The following is an 11982-nucleotide window of genomic DNA, read 5'->3' on the forward strand; positions in this document are numbered from 1 at the left end:
TAGATATAATTATATAAGTATTTTATTTGTGGCTGTGCTGGGTCTTGGTTGCCGTGTGGACTTTTCTCTGGTTGTGGTGAGCAGGGGCTTCTCTCCAGTTGCAGCTCAACGGCTTCTCACTGCAATGGCTTCTGTGTGTTACGAAGCATGGGCTCCAGGGCTCACAGGCGTCAGTAGTTGTGGCACTTGGGCGCTGTAGTTGCAGCTCCCGGGTTCTAGAGTGCAGGCTCAGTAGTTGTGGTGCTTGGGTTTAGTTGCTCTGCAGCATGTGGGATCCTCCCAGACCAGGGATCAAACCTATCTCTCCTGCACTGGCAGGCAGATTCTTTACTGCTGAACCATGAGGGAGACCCCATATTTTTATCTACATCCTAAATTCAAAATCATGTTTATATCCATGTCGATGCAAAATAAGGTCATTGTTAGAGCCCCCAAAACCAGCAACATTTTCCCAAATGCAGCAGAGGATAAATTTTAAATCTCTGTGTAACATACTTCTGCTGCTTTTCCCATCAGTTTAATATTAATAGATGCTCTTAGGTTAGCCCAGAAAAGTCCGTGTTTACTGTTCTCCTTGGGCCATTCCAAATAAGTTCTCTGTGCCATGAGAGCTCTTAGCTTGTGGTAGCTGCTAGGAATGGAATACTGTGGAATGGGTTCCAGCAAGATCAGGATTAAGTTATCAGATCCTTCATGGAAGAGATTGTGGTGGGCAAAGTAGAGTTCATAATGACACCACTCGCTCTGGACAAAGTTGGGAGACAAGACAAAAATGGACTTGTAACTTTTCTCAATGCAGTTGATGATATTTTCCACGATGCTCTTGCCAGCAACAAAGTTTCTCTCATGGAGACAAATCCTTATATCTTCTTTTTCTAGGTTTGGTATTAATTCATTCTTCACCCAGGCAGAATCGTGCCCACTATATGAAATAAAAGCATGGAACTGGAGAGTTCTTTGGCATTCTTCCAAGGGTACATTCCTGGCCCTGCGCCGGGTCTGCGTCCACTGACACACCATCCTGAGGTACCAGGGCAGATCCAGGTAGATACAGAGGACAGTCACAGCAACAGCCAGCAACAGCCCAGGGACCACAATGGTGACAATCAGCAGAGCTGTGTTGCAGGATAGCTCAGATACGTGCAAGTCCTTTAGAGGGGTTCCCTTGTAGCTTTCGGGATAGTCACACTTATAAGACTCAGGCCAGCCCTCTACCACGTCACTTGATACTTGGCCTACACTTTGGATAAACTCTCTTAGCTCACAGGAACATTGAAATGGATTGTTCCCTGCTTTGAGAGACCTAATCTTCTGGCAGCTCTGGAAGAAATCAGCTGATGGATTGGAAATTGAATTATAGTCAATGATCAGTATGGAAAGGCTGCTAAGGATACCACATCCAGGAAGGTGGGCTAAAGAATTGGAAGCAAGGTTGAGTTCTTGCAAGGTTTCTAGACCAGTGACATCTTTAGGGATGCTCCTTATTCTGTTATTGTGAAGATCAAGAACCTTGATCCGAGGAGGTAAACATCTGAAAACAGAGTCAGTAAGTATATTTGCAGACATATTTAAACTTAATAAATTTCTGGCCCAAGGGCAATTTCCTTCGCTTTCATCATACACCAGGGAATTCTGGCTAACATCCAGTTGTTGTAGAGACTTCATTTCCTGGGTCATATGAACTATGTTTATAAGTTCTTTTAACTGATTTTTTTGTAAGATAAGCGTCTTCAAATTAGCCAAATTTGCACAGTTTTTGAAAACCGTGTCTGTTAGGAGATTGCTGGAAAAATTCAAATACAGAAACGGGCTAATTTGGGACGGGCAGACCATGTGGATCATGTGCGCAGCAGACACTGTGAGATGCTGGATGTTCATATCTGACAATATTTTATAGACATAACCTTGTGGAAGACTGAACACATCATGGACAACTTTGTGTATAGACAAGGCCTTCAGTGAAGTGTCAGAATAATCAAAATCTCTAGAGTCAAGGTAACCTTGTAGTTTCACGTTTGAAATGGAAAAATACTCAATGTTTGTACGCCAAACCAACTGGAGGATCGTAATGAAGGAATTCCAAGTTATTTCAATGTTGTTTAAAGTAAGATTTGATAACCTTGAGTTCTTTTGAAGTTTTGACAGACCATTTTCGAAATAAGAACACCCATTATCATCAAGCACACATTTGATATTAGACAGTTCCAGACTCACTGTGGTGCTGACTGACACGTCCAATTTAAAATGGAATTCCTTTCCTGTGGGGAAAACAACATGCAGGCTCTGTGTCTTAAGGTCTTGAAGGCTCTCAGCATCTTCTCTTTCCCCATAAGTATCTCCTAAGACCAATAAAACCTTGCTGATGTGCAAACGAGTGATTGACTGCACACTGGATTTTTGTAACTGTGTGGCACTCAACCCCAGAAATTCTAGTTGAGACATGTTGCCAAACTCTTGGCATATGGGCAGGGCATCAAATGCATTAAATGAGAGGTCTAAGTGCTTGAGGTTCAGAGTAGGGTAGCAAGAAATCTTCTCCAAATTGTTGTGGGACAAATCCAAGTATTCCAGTTCCTGGTTGAATTTAAAAACACTCAAGTCAAGATACTGGATTCTATTATGAGAAATTATCAAAACCTTCAGCTTTGATAGTGAGAGGATGTCAGGCATCTGAAGCTCAGAAATATAGTTGTATGATATATCTAAGATGGTTGTTTCCAGGGATAAGTCTTTGGGAACATAGGTGAGACCTCTTTTTGACCTGTCAATTAAAAATTCACTTTCATCAGATAATTCAGTTCTGATCTCAAGTATTAATATAAAGATGATGGCAAAATGGAAGATGCTAGAATTTTTTTTAATCATTTTGTAACAGTAGACATTCCTAAGGGTAGTTGCTATTCTTCAGAGCATCTTGATACAGTACATATCCTAGGGGCAAAAAAGTCAGCATTAAATGACTATATTAAATTAAGCATGACTGACATTAAACATTTTTTTACTAGAGACTCATTAAATGAAAGCTACATTCTTGGGAGTCACACAACCTGAAACCAGGAAAATACACATATTCATAAACAGTTATACTGCTGCTGCTGCTAAGTTGCTTCAGTTGTGTCCGAATCCGTGTGACCCCATGGACAGCAGCCCACCAGGCTCCTCTGTCTACAGGATTCTCCAGGCAAGAATACTGGAGTGGGTTGCCGTTTCCTTCTCCAACAGTTATACTGCTGCTGCTGCTGCTAAGTCGCTTCAGTCGTGTCCAACTCTGTGCGACCCCATAGACGGAAGCCCATCAGGCTCCACCGTCCCTGGGATTCTCCAGGCAAGAACACTGGAGTGGGTTGCCATTTCCTTCTCCAATGCATGGAAGTGAAAAGTGAAAGCAAAGTTGCTCAGTCGTGTATGATTCTTAGCGACCCCATGGACTGCAGCCTACCACGCTCCTCCATCCATGGGATTTTCCAGGCAAGAGTACTGGAGTGGGGTGCCATTGCCTTCTCTGAACAGTTATACTACCTCTAATCAAATAACTTTTAATATGGATATGTAATGGATTGAATGGTGACCCTCCTCCCAAAAAAGATATGTCCACCTCCTAACCATGTCCTAATCTCCTAATTGAATATTACCTAATTTAGAAAATGGAGAAGGCGATGGCACCCCACTCCAGCGCTCTTGCCTGGAAAATCCTATGGATGTAGGAGCCTGGTGGGCTGCAGTCCATGGGGTCACTAAGAGTCAGACACGACTGAGCGACTTCACTTTCACGCATTGGAGAAGGAAATGGCAACCCACTCCAGTGTTCTTGCCTGGAGAATCCCAGGGACGAGGGAGCCTGGCGGGCTGCCATCTATGGGGTCGCACAGAGATGGACACGACTGAGGCGACTGAGCCGCAGCAGCAGCAATTTAGAAAAAGGGTATTTGTAGAGATAATTACATTAAGAGTCTTGAGAAGATCATCTTGGATTATCTAGGACTCGGCAGTCCCCAAATTTTTGGCACCAAGGATTGGTTTTGTGGAAGATAACTTTTCCTCAGACAGAGGTGGGGGTGGTTTTGGTTTTAATCTCTGCTCACCTCCTGCTGTGCCTCTCACTTCGTAATAGGTCATGGACCAGCACCACTGAGGTTGGGGATGCCTAATCTAGGTAGTCCCTAAATCCAATGACAATTATCCCTGTAAGAGAAAGAGGGAGCGTTATTTACAACAGCCAAGATATGGAAAAAAAACTAGGTGTTTATCCATAGATGAATGATAAAGATGTTTTGTGTGTGTGTGTGTATATATATATACATACATATATAATGGAATATTAGTCATTAAAAAAATGAATTCTTGCCATTTGCAACATGAGTAGGTCTAGAAAGTATCAAGCTAAGCGAAATAAGTCAGACAAAGACAAAAACCACATCATCTTACTTATATGCAGAATCTAAAAAACAAAACAGACAAAATGAAAACAGATTCATAGACACAGAAAATAGTGTGTGCCAGCAGAAAGAGGGATGGAAGGTGGGAGAGTGAGGGGGTTAAGAAGTACAAACCGCCAGTATATAATTAATAAGTTATGGGGTTGTAATATACAGCATAAGGAATATGGTCAGTAACACTGCAATAACTTTGATAAAAGATCTTTCAGAAAATGATAAAAGATAAGAAAATCCATTCACTCATTCATTTATTCAATCAGTATTTATGGATAACCTTCTGGCCATGTTTTAGGAACTAGAGATAAAGCAATGATCAAGATAAGGTTCTAATTTTCAAGAGCTTATTATCTAGAGGAAAGATAGAACATAAACATAATAATTTCATGTAGTGATACCCACTATACAGAAAAATAAAGCAGGATAAATGAATCAAGAATAGTGGTAGGTATATAACAGTGGTTGGTGGTGGCTTTTTCAGATTGATTAGTCAGAGAAGGCCTGTCTGAGAATATGATATTGGAGTAGAAATCAGAATGAAGTGAATTAATCATCTATGGGAAGATCTGGGGGGAGAGCATTTCCTTCTGGCAAAGGAAAAGGCAAGTGCAAAGGTCCTGAGGTAGGATTGAGGTTGGCTTGTCTGAGGCACAATAAGGAGGCCAGTGTTAGCATGGAGTGAGGTGGGTGAGGGGAGTTCAGGCCAAGAACACAGGGGGCAGATCATTGTAAGGAGTTGGGATTCTATCCTGAGAGTGATGAGGCGATCAGTGACCACTGAAAGGTTTTAGATGGGAGCAGTTTCCTTCTATCTCTTATTCAGAAAACTTTTCTTCATTCATTTGTTAGGGGAAACACTGAAACCACTTGCCTTAGCCAGGCACCATAGAAACCACCTACAGGAGTTATCTTAAACAGGAAGTCCTTGGTAAGGAATGCAGAACTAACAAGCTACCACCAACCGGAAGATCTCAGGAAAGGTCAAAAGGAGAGAGAAGACACCATCCATGTGTCCTACTAACCTCCCAGAATCCTTCTCACTGGAATCCATGTTGGCCAAGGGATGCTCACACCACCAGGAAGGACCCTGAGTCAGAATGACTGCCCAGAGACAACCCGGAAACTAATTCCATCACTAATCCCGTAAACCTAATCCCATGAAACCTGAGATTTTGAGTCATGTGGCAGAGCAGTCCTCCTGGGTTCCTTTACCTTGATGCTCTCCACCCAGGTGCCCCTTCCCAATAAAGTCTCTTGCTTTGTCAGCGCAGGTGTCTCGTTGGACAATTCATTCCCGAGTGTTAGACAAGAGCCCACTCTTGGGCCCTAGACAGGGGTCCTCCTTTCTGCAACACATTCATTCATCAAATATGTATGTATTCCCTATGATATAGTAGGTATTGTCCTGGGTTATGTCATTACACCGGCCCACCATTATTCAGACACTATTTTGTTATCAGCATTCCCATAGAATATGAGACGAGTGGGTCATGTTGGTATGAACCCTCTCACCACCAGAGACACCCTGAGTGGGGTTGCTACATGGCTATGCAGATATTTTAAGGAACTTATTCAAAACCTCCTAGAACCACATTATATAAGCAGGCCATTAGTATTAGCAAAGAGTTAAATTCCTCTTCACAAATAATTAATGTCCCAGAAACAATCGTGGGTTGTAAAAATTCCCCAAGTGAGACATGCAAATTTATCTAGTTGAGGGAATTTCTTGGACTTACCCTTTCACAGAGATGCCCAATGATGCCTTGGTGATCCTGACCTCTTCAAACATCAAAGAGGGTCATGTATGCCCCCTTCACCACTGCTCATGAAGACCCTGAAGAGGGGAGGGGACAGAGACATTATAATGTGTGTGAAAAGTACAGGTGGTATTTCTATGTCATTGATTGTATTTGGCTGAAAGACCCAGAAATGTCCCAAGTCTCTCTCTTCAGCTCCCTGAAAGAGCTACCGACACAAGGAGACATTTTTCAATGAGAATAAAAATAATACTCAATTACTGCCTGGGCCAGTGCCTAATATCTCAAAACAGAACTATCCTGTGTAAGTTAAGTTCAAGCAAGAGCAGCTTGGGCTTAAGGCTCAAATGGGATTCTTTACTTATTCCTAAACCTGAATCCAAATCTAGGGATCTTTTAACCATCCAGCCAAACACCAGAGTTCAAGGAAGCAGTGGTCAGCACCCTCGGGTGTGTGCACAGAGTGGCCAGAGAGTCAAGCGGCAGAGACGGGACTCCATGCACAGACAGAAGCGCTTAGCACACACCGAACCCACCACAAGCAAGAGGAAAGTGGTAAGGACAGCTTGTTTCCTAAACAGCAACAACCACAAAAAAACTACATTATAAAACTGAGATAGGCTGGGACCAGGGACCTTTTGCTGCAGTGCTATAGTGCTCGCATCTCAGCAAACATCTCCAAAAAAAAAAGAAAGTACAAGGGACTGAAAATAACTGCATGCATGTACAGTTGAGACAAATTCTGGACAAAAGACACTAAAAGACCAAAAAAGCCCATCTGCTACCTCCAAAGAGCCTAGAGCAAAGACAGGGGGTCTGGAGCAAAAGCAGACTGTGTGTGCCCTTGCACACAACACCAAAGGGGTCAGCAAACCACCTAAGCCACCCCTCCAGCCCCACCCCTGGACATCCCTCTAACCTCACCCCCATAGAAGGAACCAGCTTACCTCTCCGCAAGGCCAGTGGACAAAGGAACCTGTTACTTGTTCTCACTCCATCTGCTGCAGCAGGGGCCCCAATGAAGCCTTGCCTGAATTTCTTGTCTAGCCTCTAGTCAGTTTCCAATGACTGGGGAAGGCTGAGAACCCTGGTCGGTATCAAACTCCCTGTCTTCAAGCACTGAAGGAAAGCATGGCTTCAGTTTTCTGCCTAGCTAAATTGGTTGACTCAAATATCTTCTATTTGCTCAACTTCCATTTTGCCCTTTCACTTGCAGTCACTATTTGAAGCACTCAGTCTATTAAATCATTTATATTTCTATCATTAAGAAGTCAAAGTGTTACATACATGTATTTAGTCACCTCAGTCATGTCTGACTCGTTGCGATCCCATGGACTGTAGCCCACCAGTTTCCTCTGTCCATGGAAATTCTCCAGGCAAGAATACTGGAGTGGGTTGCCATGCCCTTCTCCAGGGGATCTTCCCAACCCTGGGATCAAACCCAGGTCTCCTCCGTTGCAGACGGATTCTTTATCACCGAGACACCAGGTTTAGGCACTTAAAGGAGATATAAATTGTATATACCAAACTTGCTATATCAGTGAAAATCAATACTTTTGTCAAGGTCCTAATGAACAGCACAGAATCTCATCTATAGTAGCAGCTCAAAATTACTTTACTGCCAGACAAAATTATTATTTGCAAAGTTAACTAGTAATAGATTGCAGTGATTTGATAGTATAAAAATATCTCCAGATGTGTTTATGTCTATTTTTATGATTATGATAGGTTTAGCCTCACCTTTTATGATTCAGTGTATCAATAAATGTGAATTGCCTTTGCCTGAAGATTTTGGAGGCATGGAGTTGAGACTTTGACTTGTCTTAATAGCTAGCTAATACTCAAACAATCAATCTGGCCCATTGAGTTCAGTCCCACAAATATTTATTAAGAGTTTTCTTTGCATGAGGGCAACTAGCTATAAATGTTAACCACAGGCTGAAAGGATCAAAACCAGTTCAAGAGCTTTTCTGCTTTGTTTTCTATGCAGTTTTGTGAACTTTTGCTTTCTGTTGTAAAGAAAAACTCACAACTCTTTGGATCCAGCTGGGTGTAGCCTGGGAAACATTTTCAAAACCTGCAATTCCACCTCAATAGCTGCACCCTAGGACAGTTTCTGTAGTCTGAGAAAACAGGGGGGAAAAAAAAATTGTGGGAATTGCCCAGAGAAAAAACTCAAATGCACCTGCCCATAAAAACAGGAGTCACTGGGCAGCCCTGCCTCCAGGAGTGGTTTACCTACAGCTCACTGTCCTCAGCATTTTCATTACAAAGAGATAAATGGAGGGAACAGGATAAAAGAGCAGTGCCATCTGAATCAACTGCTAGCAGCTCTATCAGAAACCCGTGAGATGTTTATGACCCAAATATTCATCTACCACTTCAAATCTCTTGAAAGCAAATTGTGCCTGAGATGAGGTTCATTAAAAAAAAAAATCCACACAAACACAAAAACCTTTTCTCTGACTCAGAACAAGCAACTGATAAATAAATGCTAGCTCAAGTCACAGTAAGTACATATCAGAAATAACACACTTAGAAAAACACCCAGGACTTAATCATAGAGATGTCTGAGATTTTGGAGTCTAATAACTAGTTATACCATTTATTTTATTTTACAGAATTTAAAAAGATGTTGCTTACCAAGTTGGCCTGTTCCTCTGTCCTGTTGGCAGTCTGTAGAAAAATCAAATACTTCCTCAAACGTTTTGTTTCACTGATTTAGGGTTTCTGGGTGGACTGGGGAAGCTCTTCTACGCCACCTACTGAATCCCACTGAAATTACATGACACAGTCAGTGTAAACCTATTTTCTCCTATTCATGTGTAGAAATCGTCTGTGAATCCACAGACCAGCAATAAAGTAGAATCACCTCTCTGTGGCCCCCCTTCCCTACAATCAGTTCACTAGTATCTACACTAGCAAAGTGAAGGAGGCGGTATTAATAATCCACCGATGATTTATTCAGTTCAATTCAGTCACTCAGTCATGTCCGACTCTTTGCAACCCCACCGACTGCAGCACGCCGGACCTCCCTGTTCATCACCAACTCCCGGAGTTTACTCAAACTCACGTCCATTTAGTCAGTGATGCCTTATTTGCTGAATTCAAAATGCTTATCGTCACCATGCTGATGGACATGGGGGCACAGGTGTTTCATGTGTTTTACTTCTAACTCTTCAATCAGGCCACTATTAAAAGTGACCGAAGGTGGAAAGAAGCAGCAGTCAAGGTCAAAGCTTTGTTAAAATTCATAAGGGGAAAAAAAAAATCTCTCATGGGCTTTTACAGAATGGATGCTAATCATGTCTTTTCTGACAAATTGGGTTGCAGAGAAAATCTGGTGCTCAAATTTTTCAAGCTTTCTTCAAAAATTGATTTTTAAAATCTCTATGTGGAAAATAGGCTAGCTAACAATCTCTTTATAAAAGATTATATTCTTTGCAGCCAAAGATGGAGAAGCTCTATACAGTCAACAAAAACAACACCGGGAGCTGACTGTGGCTCAGATCATGAACTCCTTATTGCCAATTTCAGACTTAAATTGAAGAAAGTAGGGAAAACCGCTAGACCATTCAGGTAGGACCTAAATCAAATCCCTTGTTATTATACAGTGGAAGTGAGAAATAGATTTCAGGGCCTAGATCTGATAGATAGAGTGCCTGATGAACTATGGAATGAGGTTTGTGACATTGTACAGGAGACAGGGATCAAGACCATCCCTATGGAAAAGAAACGCAAAAAAGCAAAATGGCTGTCTGGGGAGGCCTTACAAATAGCTGTGAAAAGAAGAGAGGCAAAAAGCAAAGGAGAAAAGGAAAGATATAAGCATCTGAATGCAGAGTTCCAAAGAATAGCAAGAAGAGATAAGAAAGCCTTCTTCAGCGATCAATGCAAAGAAATAGAGGAAAACAACAGAATGGGAAAGACTAGAGATCTCTTCAAGAAAATTAGAGATACCAAGGGAACATTTCATAAAAAGATGGGCTCAATAGAGGACAGAAATGGTCTGGACCTAACAGAAGCAGAAGATATTAAGAAGAGGTGGCAAGAATACATGGAAGAACTGTACAAAAAAGATCTTCATGACCCAGATAATCATGATGATGTGATCACTAATCTAGAGCCAGACATCTTGGAATGTGAAGTCAAGTGGGCCTTAGAAAGCATCACTACGAACAAAGCTAGTGGAGGTGATAAATTCCAGTTGAGCTATTTCAAATCCTGAAAGATGATGCTGTGAAAGTGTTGCAGTCAATATGCCAGCAAATTTGGAAAACTCAGCAGTGGCCACAGGACTGGAAAAGATCAGTTTTCATTCCAATCCCAAAGAAAGGCAATGGCAAAGAATGCTCAAACTACCACACAACTGCACTCATCTCACATGCTAGTAAAGTACTGCTCAAAATTCTCCAAGCCAGACTTCAGCAATACGTGAACTGTAACTCCCTGATGTTCAAGCTGGTTTTAGAAAAGGCAGAGGAAGCAGAGATCAAATTGCCAACATCTGTTGGATCATGGAAAAAGCAAGAGAGTTCCAGAAAAACATCTATTTCTGCTTTATTGACTATGCCAAAGCCTTTGACTGTGTGGATCACAATCAACTGTGGAAAATTCTGAAAGAGATGGGAATACCAGACCACCTGACCTGCCTCTTGAGAAATCTGTATGCAGGTCAGGGAGCAACAGTTAAAACTGGACACGGAACAAGAGACTGGTTCCAAATAGGAAAAGGAGTACCTCAAGGCTGTATATTGTCACCCTGCTTATTTAACTTAAATGCAGAGTACATCATGAGAAATGCTGGACTGGAAGAAACACAAGCTGGAATCAAGATTGCTGGGAGAAATCTCAATAACCTCAGATATGCAGATGACACCACCCTTATGGCAGAAAGTGAAGAGGAGCTAAAAAGCCTCTTGATGATAGTGAAAGAGGAGAGTGAAAAAGTTGGCTTAAAGCTCAACATTCAGAAAACTAAGATCATGGCATCTGGTCCCATCACTTCATGGGAAATAGATGGGGAAACAGTGGAAACAGTGTCAGACTTTATTTTTTGGGGCTCCAAAAATCACTGCAGATGGTGACTGCAGCCATGAAATTAAAAGACACTTACTCCTTGGAAGAAAAGTTATGACCAACCTAGATGGTATATTCGAAAGCAGAGACATTACTTTGCCGACTAAGGCCCGTCTCGTCAAGGCTATGGTTTTTCCAGCGGTCATGTACGGATGTGAGAGTTGGACTGTGAAGAAGGCTGAGCGCCGAAGAATTGATGCGTTTGAACTGTGGTGTTGGAGAAGACTCTTGAGGGTCCCTTGGACTGCAAGAAGATCCAACCAGTCCATTCTGAAGATCAGCCCTGGAATTTCTTTGGAAGGAATGATGCTAAAGCTGAAGCTCCAGTACTTTGGCCACCTCATTCGAAGAGTTGACTCATTGGAAAAGACTCTGATGCTGGGAGAGATTGGGGGCAGGAGGAGAAGGGGACGACCGAGGATGAGATGGCTGGATGGCATCACGGACTCGATGGACATGAGTCTGAGTGAACTCTGGGAGATGGTTATGGACAGGGAGGCCTGGCGTGCTGCGATTCATGGGGTCACAAAGAGTCGGACACGACTGAGCGACTGAACTGAACTGAACTGAACAATCTCTTTTCTCCAATAAAGCTTTTTGTGGTTCCTTATTGTTGGCATGCTCAAGGAATCCAACCTGATAGCTCTACTCTGGTCTTTTAAAACAGCAACAGTAACAAAATAACAAGTGGGCAAATAGAGCTGAGAAATGCT

At 42.3% G+C, this 11982-nt stretch overlaps 1 protein-coding gene across 1 annotated transcript; it reads right to left on the bottom strand.

Moving 5' to 3' along the window:
- Positions 1 to 474: 474 nt before the first annotated feature.
- Positions 475 to 2865, bottom strand: TLR1 (toll like receptor 1). Its single transcript, XM_052642215.1, has one exon. The coding sequence runs from the start codon at positions 2863 to 2865 to the stop codon at positions 475 to 477; it is 2391 nt and encodes a 796-aa protein (XP_052498175.1).
- Positions 2866 to 11982: the final 9117 nt, after the last annotated feature.

The sequence above is a fragment of the Budorcas taxicolor genome, chromosome 6 (assembly GCF_023091745.1).
Source record: "Budorcas taxicolor isolate Tak-1 chromosome 6, Takin1.1, whole genome shotgun sequence".
Lineage (NCBI taxonomy): Eukaryota > Metazoa > Chordata > Mammalia > Artiodactyla > Bovidae > Budorcas > Budorcas taxicolor.